General features: G+C 37.7%; 1 protein-coding gene across 1 annotated transcript in view; it reads left to right on the plus strand.

The window, feature by feature from the left end:
• ATP8B4 (ATPase phospholipid transporting 8B4 (putative)) overlaps positions 1–18931 on the plus strand; it is a 257286-nt gene that overhangs the window by 80811 nt on the left and 157544 nt on the right. Inside the window, exons 4-6 of the mRNA XM_055088239.1 lie at positions 4571–4684; positions 7331–7429; positions 9958–10019. Coding sequence (XP_054944214.1) covers positions 4571–4684; positions 7331–7429; positions 9958–10019 — 275 coding nt within the window. The remainder of the gene's footprint in view (positions 1–4570; positions 4685–7330; positions 7430–9957; positions 10020–18931) is intronic.

An 18931-nucleotide genomic window follows, 5' to 3' on the forward strand; every position in this document is an offset into this window, starting at 1 on the left:
AATAAAAATTATTTATGACAAACCCACAGACAAATTAATACTCAATGGTGAAAAGCTAAAAGCCTTCCTGCTAAAATCTGGAACAAGACAAGGATGTCCACTCTCACTTAACATAGTATTGGAAGTCCTAGCTATACCACTCAGACAAGAAAAAGAAATTAAAGGTATTCACACTGGTAGGGAAGAGGTAAAATTGTCATTATAAGCAGATGACATGATACTATATATAGAAAACCCTAAAGACTCCACACAAAAAACTACTAGAGCTGATAAACAAATTCAGCAAGGTAGCAGGATACAAGATTAACATACAGAAATTGGTTACATTTCCTTATACTAACAATGAAATATCAGAAAGGGAATGCAAAAAACCAATCCTTTTTAAAATCACATCAAAAAAATACTTAGGAATAAACCTCACCAGGGAGCTGAAAGACATATGCTGAGAACTATAAAACATTGATAAAGGAAATTGAAGATGATTCAAGAAATGGAAAGATATCCCAGGCTCTTGGATTGGAAGAATTAATATTGTTAAAATGGCCATACTACCCAAAGCAATCTATAGATTTAATGTGATCCCTATCAAATTACCCATGAGATTTTCCACAGAACTAGAACAAATAATCCTAACATTTATATGGAACCCAATTCTGGGTCATAAAAGACCCAGAATTGCCAAAGCAATTCTGAGGCAGAAGAACAAAGCAGGAGGAATAACCCTCCCAGACTTCAGACAATACTACAAAACTACAGTCATCAAAACCACATGGTATTTGCACCAAAACAGACATATGGATCAATGAAATAAAATAGAGAGCCCATAAATAAACCCACACACCTATAGTCAATCAATCTTTGACAAAAGAGGTGTGAATATACAATGGAGAAAAGAGTCTCTTCAGCATGTGGTATTGGGAAAGCTGGACAGCTACATGTAAATCAATGAAATTATAACACACCCTCACACCATACACAAAAATTAACTCAAGATGGCTTAAAGGCTTAAATATAAGATGTGACATCATAAAACTCCTAGAGGAGAACATAGGCAAAACATTCTCTGACATAAATCATACAAGTGTTTTCTTAGGTCAGTCTCCTAGGGCAATAGAAATAAAAGCAAAAATAAACAAATGAGACCTAATGAAACTTACAAGCTTTTGCACAGCAAAGGAAACCAGAAACAAAAAGAAATGACAATCTACAGACTGGGAGAAAATATTTGCAAATGATGCAACTGAAGAAAGCTTAATATCCAAAATATACAAACAGCTCAGCGACAAAAAACAACCCAATCAAAAAATGGGCAGAAGACCTAAATAGGCAGTTCTCCAAAGACAACATACAGATGGCCAATAGGCCATGAAAAGATGCTCAACATCGCTAATTATTAGAGAGATGTAAATTAAATCTGCAATGAGGTACCACCTCACACTGGTCAGAATGGCCATCATTAAAAAGTCTAAAATAACAAATGCTGGAGAGGTTGTGGAGAAAAGGGAACCCTCCTGCATTGTTTGTGGAAACGTAAGTTGGTGCAGCCACTAAGGAAAACAGTATGGATGTTCCTCAAAAAACTAAAAATAGAGTTGCTGTATGATCCAGCAATCCCACTCCTGGGCATATATCCAGACAAAACTCTAATTCAAAAAGATACATGCACCCCAATGTTCATTGAGCACTATTTACAATAGCCAAGATATGGAAGCAACCTAAATGTCTGTTGACAGTTAAATGGATAAAGAAGATATGGTATATATATATATATATATATATATAATGGAATACTACTCAGCCATAAAGAGGAATGAAATAACACCATTTGCAGCAACATGGGTGGACCTAGGGATGATCAAACTAAGTGATGTAAGTGAGAAAGAGAAAGACAAATACCATGTGATATTACTTATATGTGGATTCTAAAATATGACACAAATGACCCTATCTACGAAACAGAAGCAGACTCACAGACATAGAGCACAGACTTGTGGTTGCCAAGGGGAACAGGGGGTGGCAGATGAATGGATTGGGAGTTTAGGGTTAGCAGATGCAAACTATTATGTATAGAATGGATAAACAGAAAGGTCCTACTCTATAGCACAGGGAGCTATGTTTAATATCCTGTAATAAACTATAATGGAAAAGACTATGAAAAAGAACATATATATATAAGAATATATATATAAAGAATATATATATATATATATCTGAATCACTTTGCTGTACACCAGAAACTAACACAAAATTGTAAATAGAATATACTTCAGTAAAAAATAAATTAAAAAAAATAGGTCACACAGACTAACCTCCATTTTTAAATATTAGTGGATGGAAATTCTCTGGGTATGTTGATTCTGAATGTCAGTAAGATCTGTCTCCCCAAATTTCTCCTGCTATCTTTGTGAATAAGATAGAGTTAAGCCTCATGGGAATATAGTTAGGTAGATATAAACACCTGAAAAAGATATTAACATTAATCTGTGGAGAAGTCTCTAGTAGCTTGCCATAGTTTTATTTCCTTAATTAAAAAATTGTTTTTTGGTTTTTAGCTCTGAACTTTTTAATGTATTAGTTTTATATAGCTTTGGAAGACTATATAAAAGGCATGGGTTTGAAATTGTTTTTTTTAACATCTTTATTGGAATATAATTGCTTTACAATGGTGTGTTAGTTTCTGCTTTACAACAAAGTGAATCAGTTATACATATACATATGTTCCCATATCTCTTCCCTCTTGCATCTCCCTCCCTCCCCCACCCCTCTAGGTGGTCACAAACCACCTAGCTGATCTCCCTGTGCCATGCGGCTGCCTCCCACTAGCTATCCACCCTACGTTTGGTAGTGTATATATGTCCATGCCACTCTCTCACTTCGTCACAGCTTACCCTTCCCCCGCCCATATCCTCAAGTCCATGCTCTAGTAGGTCTGTGTTTTATTCCCATCCAACCCCTGGTCTCTTCATGACATTTTTTGTTTTTTCTTAGATTACATATATATGTGTTAGCGTATGGTATTTGTTTTTCTCCTTCTGACTTACTTCACTCTGTATGGCAGACTCCAGGTCTATCCACCTCACTACAAATAACTCAGTTTCATTTCTTTTTATGGCTGAGTAATATTCCATTGTATATATGTGCCACATCTTCTTTATCCATTCATCTGTTGATGAAATTTTTTGATGACATAAAGCTGGGAGGAATGTTTACTACTTTGGGATAGAACACTCAAGATTAATTGCTTTCATTTGGCTTGTATAATAGGAATATATGAAAGATCATCAGTATTTAAAACAAAATCAACTGTGAATGTTTAGGAAGGGGAGCCCTGATTTGTTAGTGATTTATGAAGAAATGACCTAGAGATTTTAGTTCATCAAAACTCAGTATGAATATATATGTGGAACCTAGAAAAATGGTACAGATGAACCAGTTTGCAGGGCAGAAATAGAGACACAGATATAGAGAACAAACGTATGGACACCAAAGGGGGAAAGTGGCAGGGGGGTGTGGTGGTGTGATGAATTGGGAGATTGGGATTGACATGTATATACTAATATGTATAAAATGGATAACTAATAAGAACCTGCTGTATAAAAAAAATAAATAAAATTCTAAAATTAAAAAAACCTCAATATGAATAAACAATGAGATTAATTGACAAAATGCTAATGAATTTTTAAGGCATATTAGTACAATAATCCAGAATACGGAACATCAAAGTTTCTTTTGTACATGGATCAGTTGAAGCAGATCTGCAGTATATGTTTCGTTCTGGACACCATGTTTTAAGAGAGATGCAGAGAGGTTGGGATGGATGCAGAAGAGGCTGACCTGGAAAAGATGTCCATGAAAAGTCATGGAGAATGGCTGAGGGTTTTGGGAATGTCTAGATCATAGTGGAGAAGATTTAGGGGAGTCCTATGAGTCATCTTCAAGTATTTGAAGGTTTTCAACATGGAAAGGGCTTAGACTTGATTTAGGTGGCCCCAGGGATGGAATTTGGCATATGGCAAAATTTACAGGGAGGCAGATTTGAGTCTCTCATAATAAAGACCTTTCTAGAAATTCCCATTCTGAAATGGAAATAGGCTTCCTGGCAAGGTGATCAGTTTCCTATCAGAAAACTTTCAGACAGACCTAGGGACCCCTTGTCAGAGTTATGTAAAGAGTCATGCTTTGCGAAGGTGAACCAGGTGATCCTTAAAGTTCCTTCTTACCTCACGAGACCCAGCGTGAGCTCAGTGTCTGCATACAGTAGGTTCTCAAGAAATAGCTGCCAAATGAATGAAGCATAAGAATAAAAAAAGTCAGGGGCAGACTTTTGCACTTGATAAATTTTTTAGTCATGTATGATTATATGGAATTGAACAGTAATTGCATCTAGTATCAGGAGCATGTCATCTTGGGAAAAATGAAACCCTTGGCCCACACAGAGTTTGAAATTTCCTAGATAGTTGGCTTATCTTTCTTGCTGTGGCATAACTCATGCTCAGTCTTGTAAGTTTAGAGCTATTTGATAATGAGCAATGCTTCGCCCCAAACTAATGTGATGCTGTTTCTTTTTCAGGATAATCGTATCCACACATGCAAGTACAACATTCTCACCTTCTTGCCCATTAATTTATTTGAACAGTTTCAAAGAGTGGCGAATGTGTATTTCCTTTTCCTTCTGATTTTACAGGTAACGTTTAGGTTGTATTTCATCATCTGTTTGTTTAAAATATTCATATAACTTGAAAAAATCAGTTATTATTTTACTTAGCTAAATGTTCATGCTTAGAGAAAATCAGCTTTATCAGATTTTTAATTATTTAGTTATTATTGCTGTTTCTCTTCACAATGGTGGGAGGACTAGGAATGGTAAAAACTAGTACATTCATCATTTTAAACCCTGAGGTCATTTTAAAATGCTGCCTTGTACTTTATTTGAACCAAACCAGAGCCTAATAATTACTGTTCATAGCCTCCTTCCTTTCTTTATCTCCCTATCACATTCACAGTATGGGTATTGAGAGAGTTGAAGCAAAGAGTCTAGCTGAGTAGTACTTTGTGGAACTTAATTTGGCAAATTTCATTTGCATCTAAGAACAATGATGTATTTTTTTATATATATATAATAAATGATGTATGCTATATGTTACTTCACTGTGACTATTTTTGATAGTTTTGGTAGTTAGAAACCTTTCTTTTTCTTCCCATTTGACTAAAATTTGAACCTAAATGAAATTTCAGCTTTTATTGATATTTTGGGAAGAAAGGGCATAAATCAAAGAATGTACATACATATAAACAGCTCATGTTAGCCAGTTATTTACCTAGTATTTACTTTAGAGTGATTTAATCAGATCAAATTGGTAGATTCAGAATGTACTGGGCTATGTGTTAATTATAGAAAATAAGAAGATGGACTAGATATGTACAATCTGGATTATACCTTGAGTACTATTTTTTCTTTAATTGAATAACTATTTATTCAATAGAATAACTGGTGTTAAGAATCTTTTGGTTGTTAAGTGGTAGACATCTAAATTCACTTAATGTATCTTATGTATGACAATTCATGGGCAAACTGTTTTAACAGGATGTGACTTCTCTTTTTCTATTTCCTCCATGTTTACTTTACAGGCCCTCTCTACTTGGTGATCCTTGAAAACTTTAGACTTTTATTCTCCTAGCTTCAACTCCCACGTAAAAGGGAGGCAGAGGCAGAGGGGGCGAAGGGGAGGGAGGAAGAGGGAGGGGGAAGAGTAAAGAGGGAGAGGGAGAGAGAGAATGAGAATGAATCACTTTTTCTGTTGCTCCAGCAAGTCTTGGGATTAGTTGTAATTGGACCATGCTGTTACCTTCCTATCCTAAATCAATCACTGTGGCTCAGGAATTGCCTTGACCTAGATCACATGCCAAAGCCTAGGAGCCAGCTGGATGGAATCAGTCCACCAAAATTACATGTGCAAAATTACAAGTAGAGGGGTGGGGTAGTTCTTTTAGAATTAAGGGTAGAGTTGAGAAGAACTGGATGCTGAACAAGAAAAAAAAAAAGCAGTGAAAATATACCTTACAATTTTTCAGGAGACTTTCTTTTTCCCCCATGAATTTTGGTTTCTTCATAGAACCCTTTACACTGTTCTAGAATTTTGAGCTCATTTCTCTAATGGGTTTCTTATTTATGGCCAAAGGCTTTGTTCAGATAGTTTTATATCTGGAAGGGATCTTTGGGATGGTTCAGTATAACCTCCTTTCTTTTATTGGTGAAGAAATGAGACCTGGAGAAGTTAAGTGAGGTGTAAAGGTTTTACCATGAGTTAATGATAGAACTCAGACTAGAATCCAGCTTTCCTGCCACCCAGCCTAATATTTTTGTTGGTACTTCAGAGGCTTTTGAGGTTTGTTTTTTTAAAAATTTTATTTGGAAGTTATTACATAAAATTACGTAAACAGCACTACAATAAATTTATTGTAGTGCTGTTTCGATGGGGCCTGATTGCCACACACTGACCATCTCCACCCATCCTTCCCAGCCTGATGGCCCTGACATAGCTCCAAAATGAACCCCACTTGACAACTACCTTTGTAAGGGAGTCATGTCAACTGTCACTATGTCTCTCTCAGATGGGTGACTTTACAGGTACAGGTCCAAGCTTTGGAGTTAAATAGACCTAGGTTCAAGTTTTAGCAGTGTATGTTCTTGGCTTAGTTGTTTGACTTCTCAGATACTTTTTTTATAAAATGGGAAAATGATACCCAAGGCCGTGGCATTTCCTGACTCCAGGCTGCCATTCACAGTGTATTCTATGCTGTGTACTCAGGGTGCTATTTACATGGAATGTAAGCACTCTGGGTTTGTGCAAAACACCTCTGGTACAGAATCTAACTCAAAAAACTTCTCTGAGGATCGAATGACATAATATCTAAAAGTACTTGGCACAGTGTCTGGTGCAAGGTAGGTGCTCAAAGATTCTCTCTTTGGGAATTGGTAAGGAGTTGGTAAAACTGTGAAAAGTTGAAATGAGAAGCTGAGAAAAGATAGGTGACATTTATCATCCTAGAGAAAGATCATCATTTGTGAAAGATTTCAAGAAGCTTACTTCTCAACTTGCTATAAAAATTTAATTTTTGTCAGGCAGTCTGAAAATTGTTTCAATGATACTTCTATGTGTCTTATACCTGAGTGCAAACACTTAAATTATTGAAAAGCTGTTCCATATTTGTACAAATATCTGAATATCATTTCATTAATTTCTGTCAAGTCGTAAAATTGAATGACAAAAATTGAAAGCTATCTTTATGAAATTTAAAAACCCTAAACTACTTGAAATATTTGTTTCAGCTGATTCCAGAAATTTCCTCCTTGACCTGGTTTACCACCATTGTACCTTTGGTCCTGGTGGTAACTATGACAGCTGTCAAAGATGCCACAGATGATTATGTAAGTATTTGCTTTTGAGCATTCCTAAGGTCTCAGTTTCAATTGTGACCTCTCAGAAGTAGAAAATAGAGATCCATTTGAAATTTTTGAATGAAGCTCTTTTGGTAAATACCATAAGAAACTCTATGGTTACTTATTTGATGATTAAAATAGATGTCATAGAGCCAGAGCCTGTTTATGATAATAGCAAGGGGGCTTCAATAAGTAGACTCACACCCTCATTTTATACTTGAGGAAACTAAAGCCTGTAAGGAACTAAAGATTTTCTAATGAACATACAACCAATTAGTGGTAAGACCAGAATTGGATCACAAACCTGCTTCCACCTAGTGAAGTATTATTTATCCTATATCTCTAGTCTTTGTGTAAGTTTTGGGAGTTGGTAGATATTAGGCAGTCTCACATCCTCTGCTCATTATACCAGAAATTACAATATCAAATAACTTCAAAAGTCGGGCAACTAATGTAAATAATTAAGGTATAAGACAGCAGAGAGTTTTGAAGTCTCCATAATCCAAAGGTCATTCATATTCAAAGATTTAAAACAAAGCCTTGAGAAAACCAAACATTCTAAATCCAGACAAGTTCTATTCTCTCCTAGGTGATTGCATCCACCCTAGCCTCAATAGCCCTCTATTTGCCAGTGACTGACAGATTTATATCTCCTCTGAACTCATACATGGGATTACTGTTTCTAGTCCTTCCAAACTCCATCTGTGCCAATGCCAAGACCCCTTGGCAAAGCCTGAGCATCCTGAGGCCCAGAGAGTGGGCCCCTCCTCAGCTTTTAGGTGGTAAACTGCTTGGTCCTTTTTTGTGATGCCAGCTAGTCAATTTAGGAGACTATTTTCAGGTTAGATACAGATGTGACTAAATACTAAGTCTCTTTTTGTGTCTTCTGCAGTTAATGCTTGAATATGCTTTTATTTTTGTGATAGTATGTGCCGGTTAGTCAGGGTCTTGGCAGGAAAGAGATGTCACCTTGGAATGGGGGTAGATTGGAGAAAGATTAATAATGAAGGGACTACTTAAAGGGTTGTGAGTGAGAAAAAGCACATAGGGTAGCAACAACATAGGTGGCAATACTACTTCTATACCTGAAGGAGCAAAAGGAGGAAGCAATTGCTGGACCTGGAGCTGTAGCTGAGGGCTACCTGTAGAGGAAGTGGCCGCTGCTGACTCAGCTCAGAAGAAGCCAGGAATACATACCTCATTTTCCTCTCCTCTGGCCCCATGAGTTTCTGTCAGTACCACCTATTGGCCAAGCCCGATCAATAGCCAAAGGGCAATGATGAAATAGGTCAGCTTCCCCTGGCACAGGTCAGAGTGTAGAAGGACAGGGTGTAGGTATGGAGGAGCAGAGACTGTCCACCCCTGTCAAATTATATATTCTGTCAAAATGATGTTCCCCGTCTATGGCAGTGTTGGTGGAAAGAAATTTGCTTGCCAATGACAGGCTAGCTTAACTTACTCCTCTACCGGTACTATAAACTCTTTTCATGTTAACCAATGCTAAGTGTCTTTTTTCCCTAGTAATATTCATTGACTTATACCTGGCAATCAGTGTAATTGTAGGCACTGAGCATAGTCTAATAGAAAGATTGGGATGAATTTGGGATGGACGTTGAAAAAGGGAAGGGCTGATGAAAGCAATTTATATATTGTGATATTGATACAATATTATGAGATTTTTTTAAAGGACAAAGTAATAATCCTGATGATTATAATATATAAAATCAAAATTTCTTATCTCCTGTTCATCTGTGCATTTAGGCTAATTGATTGAAATAACATCTTATCTCTACTTTAGCCTATTACTATCTGGTCTTGGCAGCTCATGTAGAAAGCCTTATCTGAATGGCCGCTAATTTATGAGTTTAGTAGAAGGCTCATAATATGTGGATTCTTCTAAGCAATATAAGGTATTTTCATTACTGGAATGAAATAAGAAATAGGATCACTTGGGCATAAAAACATAAATCCACACCAAATGTGGTTCAGTATTCTGATTTTTGTTTTAAATGCTCAGTATTTCATAAGATCACTGTTAACAATTAGAATTTCTGGAGAACAAGAATACATGTTGTTACAAGTAATTGCTTGACTTCAAAGAAATCCATAAAACAGAATGAATGATGTTCCAGTAAAGTAGTGAGCACATATGTGAGAGAAGTGGAAGCCCCATTCCTTGTTGAAGACATCAAAATTAATGTATGGTTTTCTCTGGAACTGTGTGGCAGAGTAAAGGGCACATTGTCTTCTTCAAAGCAACTATAAATGTGTGGGAATTGGAAGAGCATGTGGCTAGACTTGTTGCATTGGTGACACCTAGAAAGAAGTTTAGTGGGAAGGGTCTTGATTCAGATTTAGAACACGTGGAGCTGGGTCCAAGGTAAGCATAAGTCATGCTCATTTTAGACTGATGGTGATATTGTCCAAGCAAATGAACTCAAAGTATTTTCAGTGTCACTATTTGTGCTGACAAAGTATGATTTAATACGTTTTTTCACAAACACTTTGATTTTCAGTTTCGCCACAAGAGTGATAATCAAGTGAATAATCGGCAATCTGAAGTGCTCATTGACAGCAAGTAAGAAATATATTCTTTATGCTATTTTTAAGATGTCTGGTCACAAAACAGGTCTTGACAATTGGTGGCTTTCTCATTTAATTGAATATATGTTTCTTTCCCCCTTTAACTTTTTTTTAAAATTTATTTATTTGCTTTTATTTTTGGCTGTGTTGGGTCTTTGTTGCTGCGCGCAGGCTTTCTCTAGTTGCAGCGAGCAGGGGCTACTCTTCGTTACGGTGTACAGGCTTCTCATTGTCATGACTTCTCTTGTTGCAGAACAGGGGCTCTAGGCACGATAATCAAGTGAATAATCGGCAATCTGAAGTGCTCATTGACAGCAAGTAAGAAATATATTCTTTATGCTATTTTTAAGATGTCTGGTCACAAAACAGGTCTTGACAATTGGTGGCTTTCTCATTTAATTGAATATATGTTTCTTTCCCCCTTTAACTTTTTTTAAAAATTTATTTATTTGCTTTTATTTTTGGCTGTGTTGGGTCTTTGTTGCTGCGCACAGGCTTTCTCTAGTTGCAGCGAGCAGGGGCTACTCTTCGTTACGGTGTACAGGCTTCTCATTGTCATGACTTCTCTTGTTGCAGAACAGGGGCTCTAGGCACGTGGGCTTCAGTAGTTGTGGCTCGCAGGCTGTAGAGTGCAGGCTCAGTAGTTGTGGCGTATGGCTTAGTTGCTCCACGGCATGTGGGATCTTCCCGGGCCAGGGATCAAACCCATGTCCCCTGCATTGGCAGGCAGATTCTTAACCACTGCGCCACTGGGGAAGCCCCTCCCCCTTTAACTTATTAAAAATTACAGTGTAAGTCCTTTGTATCTTCATGGCTCTTTTTTAAGTTCAGCAAATGCTTGTGCTACCTACTCAACTTTTACTTCAAATTCCTTTGGAGTTTCCTTTGTGGAACACAGACATTTTTGTGTGTGTGTGTGGTACGTGGGCCTCTCACTGTTGTGGCCTCTCCCATTGCGGAGCACAGGCTCCGGACGCGCAGGCTCAGCGGCCATGGCTCACGGGCCCCGCCGCTCCGCGGCACGGGGGATCCTCCCGGATCGGGGCACGAACCTGTGTCCCCTGCACCGGCAGGCGGACTCTCAACCACTGCACCACCAGGGAAGCCCACACAGACATATTAGTGTTACTTTTCATTTCTAGATCTAATACTATTTAAAAATGGCACACATGTGATGTTTGTAGCAGATGTTTAATGTATTTGAATTATTTGCTTTGGTAATTTCTGGAAATATTGCTAGAGAGACTTCAACACATATCAAGTGATAGTGATAAGCATTTTTTATTAACTTGATAGTTGAGTTTAGAATGAATTATCCACCATAACACAGATTTTGAATTGCTGTTAAATTCATCCATCTTTAAAGAAATATATACATACAGGAATGGTTCTTGAATCTGAAATGGTTTAAAATGTGTATTTATACACAAACGACAGCAAAAACACCTCCAGAAAACTTAGCAAAAAGGGAAATTTCAAACCTTCATTCCATGTTTCTTAGTCTCTTTCTTTGTCCCTTTTTTTTAACATGTTACAAAGTAAATTTTTAACATTGTACTTTAATCTGGCAGTCAATCACATCTGCTGATGATTTTGAAGCATTTGGGTACTGTGAAGAATGTAATTTTTAAAGGGAATATCATAAAACATATTAATCACATGAGATGGAAAATTCCAAGAAATAAATATCAAGAGGGGCTAGGTAGTCTAGACAATAACTGGTAGGATTAAAGTAATTAATCTCTTTCTGCAACCAAAACATTGACTGATTATTAACAATGTAATAAATACATATAGTTTTCCTTTATTGGTTTATTTTAGAAAATGGCATTAAATGCACAGTGAAAAAAAATGATCTTAATCTAAAACCACAGTTGTAGAAACACAGCCTCTGAAAGTGTGATCTTGACGTGACATGGATAAGCCATAAAGATGCCTGGAACCATGTGGTTCATTTCCAATGTCAGCAGGTTTTGAATTGTTGCCACTATAGCATGGTGTTTAAAAGTATGGGTTTTGCACTCAGGGAGACTTGAGTTTAGTCCTGACCCTGAATAATTCTGTGGTCTTGAGCAAGTTCTTAAGAGGTGGTGACTCTTTGTAAGCTAATGTAGTATGTGACTTTGAGCTGGACTGTTGTCTATCCTGATTTTCTCAAGCCTTGCAGTTCTGACTGGGAATTACATCTGGCAATATGATCTGACTAATTCCCCAAGGAACATTTGATAATCAGTCTCATTACTTTGAAGTATCATCTCTCATGAAGTATGTTAAATATATGTACAATTACATAATGAATTTGAACTAAGAGCCTAAGCATATCTTTTAATGTCTCTCAAATTACCAGTTAAATTTTGTGACAATATTTGGGCAGTGATAGATATTGACACCTCTACCTGGAGGCCATGGGAGTATCCAGTAACTTAGATATTCAGAAACTTGATGATTGTATGTGTCCCACACATGCTAGCTATCATTGTCATTATAATTAGAAGTCGCATTGGTCTTACTTTCTTGTGGTTTCATTTAGCTTCTTGTCCATTCCTTATGAGGTAACATCTCTTTGTAATTTGATATGGGGTGATGTTTTGAAAAGTATTGTTGCTGATGCTGTGATGTTGAAGGTAGAAGCACACATCATTGAGAATGGAGTATTCTTTAGGATTCGGTTAAAAATCACTCAAGATTTTCCATTTGTAAGATTACCTTCTACTGTGAGCTCCTTTAGGGCATCTCTCTTGATCATGTCTGTGTCCCTTGAGCCTAGCACAGCGTCTATGGAATTTTCAAACTGAGCAGTAACAAGTATTCTTGCTGAGAGGGCAATCTACCAGAGAAGCTTGATCTGTAAAATTTTGCTGAGTCCCATTACTAGCCAATTCCAGTGGCTGGGGTTGTGGTCTTTGCAGAATGTTCTCAGGCTATGGAGACTGGCTTTTCACTTCCTGGAATTTGAGAAGTTGGAGAAATCAAATGGGCTTAGATTTGAGATAGCCCAGGGAGCTCTGAGTCCTCTTTTGGAACTGGTGGTCGTAGAGGATGCTCTCAGCGCTCTGCGCAGACCACTACTGTCTTCCTGTGCTCACCCTCAGCTCCTGTCTGCATTACTGGCTACTTTCTTCAGAGCACTGTCCTTGGGCTACTGGAGCCAATGACCGATTGGTGCAGGAGTAAGAAAGAGCAGCACCCCTGCGTCAAGTTGGACAAGCTCTGAGGTGCAATTAGCACCCCAAGTGCCTGTTGAGATCAGGCTGAGGATGGGACTTTGCCTGCAGTCATACCCTTGCGTGGCTTCTTCCCCTTCCATGTGTTGCTTCTCATCTTCCTTACCAGTTTCTCCCAGAAGTGATTTCCTAAAGAACCCTTTACATATGAATCCTCATCTCAGGATCAGCTTTTAGGGAAGTTGATCTAAGATAGTAGTTAATGCATACTTAATCCCATGGCAATGTTAATGGAAAATGTTAGGAAAGTGCTTTTGGGTCTATGCTAGACACCAATGGGTCATGATGCATAGATAAAGTAAAAAGCCTAGAGGGGAATCAGAGGCATCCAGATGTTGCTGGATGTGGGTATCACACTGGGGTGGGCACTGCTAAGTACTGTGGCTTCCCTGTGTGCTTCTGGAAGAGGGCTTCTGGACTTGAGGTTCATGCTAGAGCAGGAGCCTTCACTGGCTTGTCCTGGAGGGAGGGGAGGCATGGTCAGCTTCGGGGAGGAGATTCCTGAGGGAAAGGGGGTACGATGAAAGCATCAGTCAGGAAACCTGGTCTATGTAAGTGATCGATGTGCTACTCTGGGCAATTAGTTGTCATTCTGGCCTTCAGGTCTCCCTTCTCCTGTGCTCAGAAGCAAGGAACATGGCATTTACATTCAGATTCAACACATGTATATTCAGCAACTACCATGTGTGGGCTCCAGTGCTTCCACATTTAACTCTCATAAAACCCCAGGGTGTGGGTGATAGTGCCTCTTTTTAGAGATGGAGAGATTAAGGCCTAGAAAAGGAATGACTTGTCCAGATTTCCATGGCAAGTAAGAACCTAAATTAGACTTTTACCTACTCGTGTTGTGATGTGTAAATGTAGACTTTGTGGTCTGACCGCTTCTTCTCTATTTATTTTGCATTTGAAGGGCTTTGCACACAATTATAGAAATATAAACACTTTATATATATATATATAATCTAAATGTAATATATATGTGAATAAATATATATATCCTCACTTTTAGTGCCTGGAGCATTATTCATCTATGTTCTTAGCATTGTGCAAGAGAATGAACAATGTACATTTAAGCCACACAATAATTAGAGAGACAAAACTCTCCCTTTATAACCTTCCTTTTCAAGGTTTTGTTACTTATATTCCTTTCCAGTCAGGACCAATCTTCTGTATCTACAATCTGTTAAATATGCGAAAGTGCTTAAGAAATAGGTGTTGAATTAATTTTTACTTCCCTAACATCTTCTGAACTTACACTTGTGCATTAGAACAATCTGAGCTCAGATGCTCTGGTGCAATCGTCCCTCTTTCAGGCGGGATGTTTTCCCGCCTTCTCTAGATTTCAAACTGCTCTTGCCCATCAGCTTTTTGTGTAACAAATTCCACTTTATACTTTCCTGAGCTTTGGTACACTTGGCTTAAATCTCCCAGGCTCTTTCACAGAACTCTTCCCATCAATCTTCTTCAATCATTTCTCATTTGGAAACTGTGAGTATTTATAGGGAGAGACAAGGGCTTTCTTTACTGCAGAGTATTGTCTGTATTCTTGAAGTCTGATATTCCTAGATGCTGCATAATTATGCAAACAAATATATTATTTCAGTAGGTGCAAATTTTCTCTTTGTTTAATCAACTTTTCTGGTTTAAGTGATAACTCCCACTGGATATTAGGATAGAAAATTTCATTTCATTTTTTTCTTCAATTTGTAGGTTTTTTTTCCATTATAAAAGTAGCATATGTTCATTAAGAGAAATTTGGAAAATAGGAAAAAGTAGAAGGAAGAAAATAACATTCATCCTTCCACTATCCAAAAGTAATTATTACTATTTTCTTATATTTCCTTTCTGTCTTTTTTTCTATGCCAAGATTTCTCATAATTGTGTGTATATGTTTTTATCCTTCTCTTTTTACTTTTTGTTTTTTGGCTGCACCACACGGCTCGTGGGATCTTAGTTCCCTGACCAGGGGTCAAACCCCGGGCCCTCAGCAGTGAAAGCACCAAGTCTTAACCACTGTACCGCCAGGGAATTCCCTCCTTCCGTTTTTACTTCACATCATATCATTGCCATTTTCCAGATCTTTTTCTATTGTCTTTATATACCTAATTTTTAAGGCCTGCATTTTTAAGGGCAGCATTCCTTTGAGTTCATGTCTTATAATTCACATAACCATTTCCCTATTGCTTGATATTTAGTCTGTTTTTAATTTTAAAGTATAGTTTCTTCATCTTTCTAAATTGATAGTTACCCTTTTCCATAAGACTGGGTTTTTGTGATATATTTACAAAATCCACTGAGAATGATTACATTGAACCTGTTATTTCCTATATTAAGTAATTGGAACTTGAAGCATTATTACTCAGTCTACTGATAGCAACTTTTATCGGAAGGTTTAAGTGTGAGCAGGAACAGGTTGGGCATATTGACTAAAGCATGGGAGGTTTCACTTCCGTCACACATGGGAGTTTCCAGAAACAAGGGTTTCATGTCAGACCACCAACCAGCAAGTTTCAAGTTTATCTTTTCTTAATCATAGCACAATATGAAAAAAACCCCAAAATGTTCTGCTTTAAAAAATGTATTAGTGACACATGTAAATCCCCAAACATCAATAATTTCAAACAGTTTGAATATAAGTTTTATATTGCAATTACTAGCTATATTGCACTCATCTGTAAAGTATCTGCGTCAGTTTTGGTTTGCAGAATTCCCTGAGTAAATTTGGTCAGAGATTCAGAAGTGTGGCTAGCTGATCCTTTCAGGCAGCTCTGAAGGAACTTTTCCCATCTTCTTTGTCCTCCCAGATTAGAGGTATGTAGACCTGTGATCAAAAGCTCTATCATTTGCTTTTGAATTCTTGGCAATAACTTACTCTGGAGAGGAGTAATTCATGGATGTTATCCCCCTGTATTGGATTTGATCCAAAATGTTGGTCTTGGGTAAGAGTGGCTTATTATTCTTATTAAATATGCTCTTTTTGTCCTTGAGCTCCCTCAACAAAAAATGCCCAAGGTCATTGAACTTAATGAATCTGCAGCTGACACATATTTAGTGTGTCTGTGTGCTTCTGGTAAGTGGGGGAGTGGGAACGTGCAAGGTTCTGGAATTCTATTGATAACATGGGAGAACAGATGAACCCTGCTTTGAGTTATTTCGTCTTCATCAGGGCCTGTGGACTTGCAGGGGGAGTGGAGACTTCTGTGGTTAAACACAAGGCAGAGCACCAACTCAATTTTTTTTTTTACCTCTAGCCCATGTAAATAATATATGTTATGATGGTACCATAGGGTTTAGGGGACAGCTATTCAGGGTCTATATGAAGAAATCTGCATATTTGAAAGGAAAATTTGAGATGAAAAATATTGATTCTTCTTTTTTTAAACAGTGTTAATAAAACACACTATTATGGGCTTAAATGACAATGAATTCAAAAGCAAACTAATGGGAGTAGTCTCAGTACTTTTTGGACTCAGTGCAAATGGTTTAAAATTGATTTAATTTTTAGCTCACGGTGCTAACTCAGAGTAAAAGTGTTTCAAAAATAGTTTCACCCCCAATAAATTAATTTCAGTTTCTTAAGTCTTGGACTGATCATTTCTTGGATGATTCTGCGTGTCAGCTTTGCAAATGGAAGCATCCATTTGCCAATGCGCTGGTTTCTGTATGTGGGCCATGACATTGTTGTAGTTCTTATAAGTGATTTCCATTGTAATCAATTATTACATTGCATGAATACAATTTTTTGTGTTGAATTTCTAAATGGTGACTGTTTCCCCAAATGAGGTGCATCTTGAAATAACAGGAAATTATAGTACTTTCAAAACTCTGCACATGGGTTTTTTTTCAGTGGTATCTCCTAATTTCTTTTTAAAGTTTATATAACCCAGATGTTAGTGGCTCTCTTTTTCTCCTCTTAAAGCTCCCTTGAAGAACCCCCCAGGTGAAAGCATTAGAGAGAAAGGTAGAGTTGAATGAAGACTTTGTGGGGGATATAAATGAGGAAGTTTATTTCACAAACTCCATAGCAAACAATATGAAATCCCATTTTGACATTTTTCTTCCCCAAAGTTCTCTTTCTCTTCTGCTGGCCTTTATCATCTCTCCTTTCCCCATTCAGTGCTCAGTATAGCTGTCTCCAGTCTCCTCTCAGTATCTGGGGCCCCTCATATTTGTCTCCTTTTATTTTATTTTATTTATTTATTTATTTTTTTGTGGTATGCGGGCCTCACACTGTTGTGGCCGCAGCATGTGGGATCCTCCCAAACCGGGGCGCGAACCCGGTTCCCCTGCATCGGCAGGCGGACGCGCAACCACTGCGCCACCAGGGAAGCCCTGTCTCCTTTTATTAATCAGAGTACTTTGGTTCTGCCTTGGCTCTGAACTCAAACCCATGCAGCTGCTCACCGAAATAGCAGGCTCTTCTGGAGCTAGTATCCACTTATTTGAGATGATAATGGAAGTTAAAAATATACCACATTCTATGTAACATTTAAAACTTGATTCTCTTTTTCAAAAATAGGTTTATGTATCTCTTCTCTGTTGTCATAGGGAGAAATCTAGAATTCTTTTGAGAAAACATACCTAAACCTAAACCACAGAGGCCTTGGAGATTTTGGAACATTAACTTTAATAATGTAAAACCTTCTTAAGATCTTAAAATCTGAAAGCTGAAAGAGATCATAATATTATAGCGAGTAAATTTGGTTTCACTCAGAGCCCATGGGTTGTCTATACCAAACCAAACAAATGTTTTGACAGCATTTGTCAATTAACTACTTACTGCTGATGAACTGTATACACATTTCTACTACAAGGGCATTTTGCTTTAGATCTCCTGAGATAATCTCAATGGCTTCATTTCTCCCATGCATTTTATTTATTTATTTATTTTTAACATCTTTATTGGAGTATAATTGCTTTACAATGGTGTGTTAGTTTCTGCTTTATAACAAAGTGAATCAGCTATATGTATACATATATCCCCATATCTCCTCCCTCTCGCGTCTCCCTCCCACCCTCCCTATCCCACCCCTCTAGGTGGTCACAGAGCACCGAGCTGATCTCCCTGTGCTATGCGGCTGCTTCCCACTAGCTATCTATTTTACATTTGGTAGTGTATATATGTCCATGCCACTCTCTCATTTCTTCCCAGCTTACCCTTCCCACTCGCAGTGTCCTCAATTCCATAGTCCATTCTCTACGTATGCATCTTTATTCCTGTCCTGCCCCTAGGTTCTTCAGAACCATGTTTTTTAGATTCTATATATATGTGTTAGCATACGGTATTTGTTTTTCTCTTTCTGACTTACTTCACTCTGTATGACAGACTGTAGGTCCATCCACCTCACTACAGATAAGTCAATTTTGTTTCTTTTTATGGCTGAGTAATATTCCATTGTATATATGTGCCACATCTTCTTTATCCATTCATCTGTTGATGGACACTTAGGTTGCTTCCATGTCCTAGCTATTGTAAATTGATGTGCAATGAACACTGTGGTACATGACTCTTTTTGAATTATGGTTTTCTCAGGGTATATGCCCAGTAGTGGGATTGCTGGGTCATATGGTAGTTCTATTTTTAGTTTTTTAAGGAACCTCCATACTGTTCTCCATAGTGGCTGTATCAATTTACATTCCCACCAACAGTGCAAGAGGGTTCCCTTTTCTCCACACCCTCTCC

Source organism: Physeter macrocephalus, chromosome 11 (genome assembly GCF_002837175.3).
Source record: "Physeter macrocephalus isolate SW-GA chromosome 11, ASM283717v5, whole genome shotgun sequence".
Lineage (NCBI taxonomy): Eukaryota > Metazoa > Chordata > Mammalia > Artiodactyla > Physeteridae > Physeter > Physeter macrocephalus.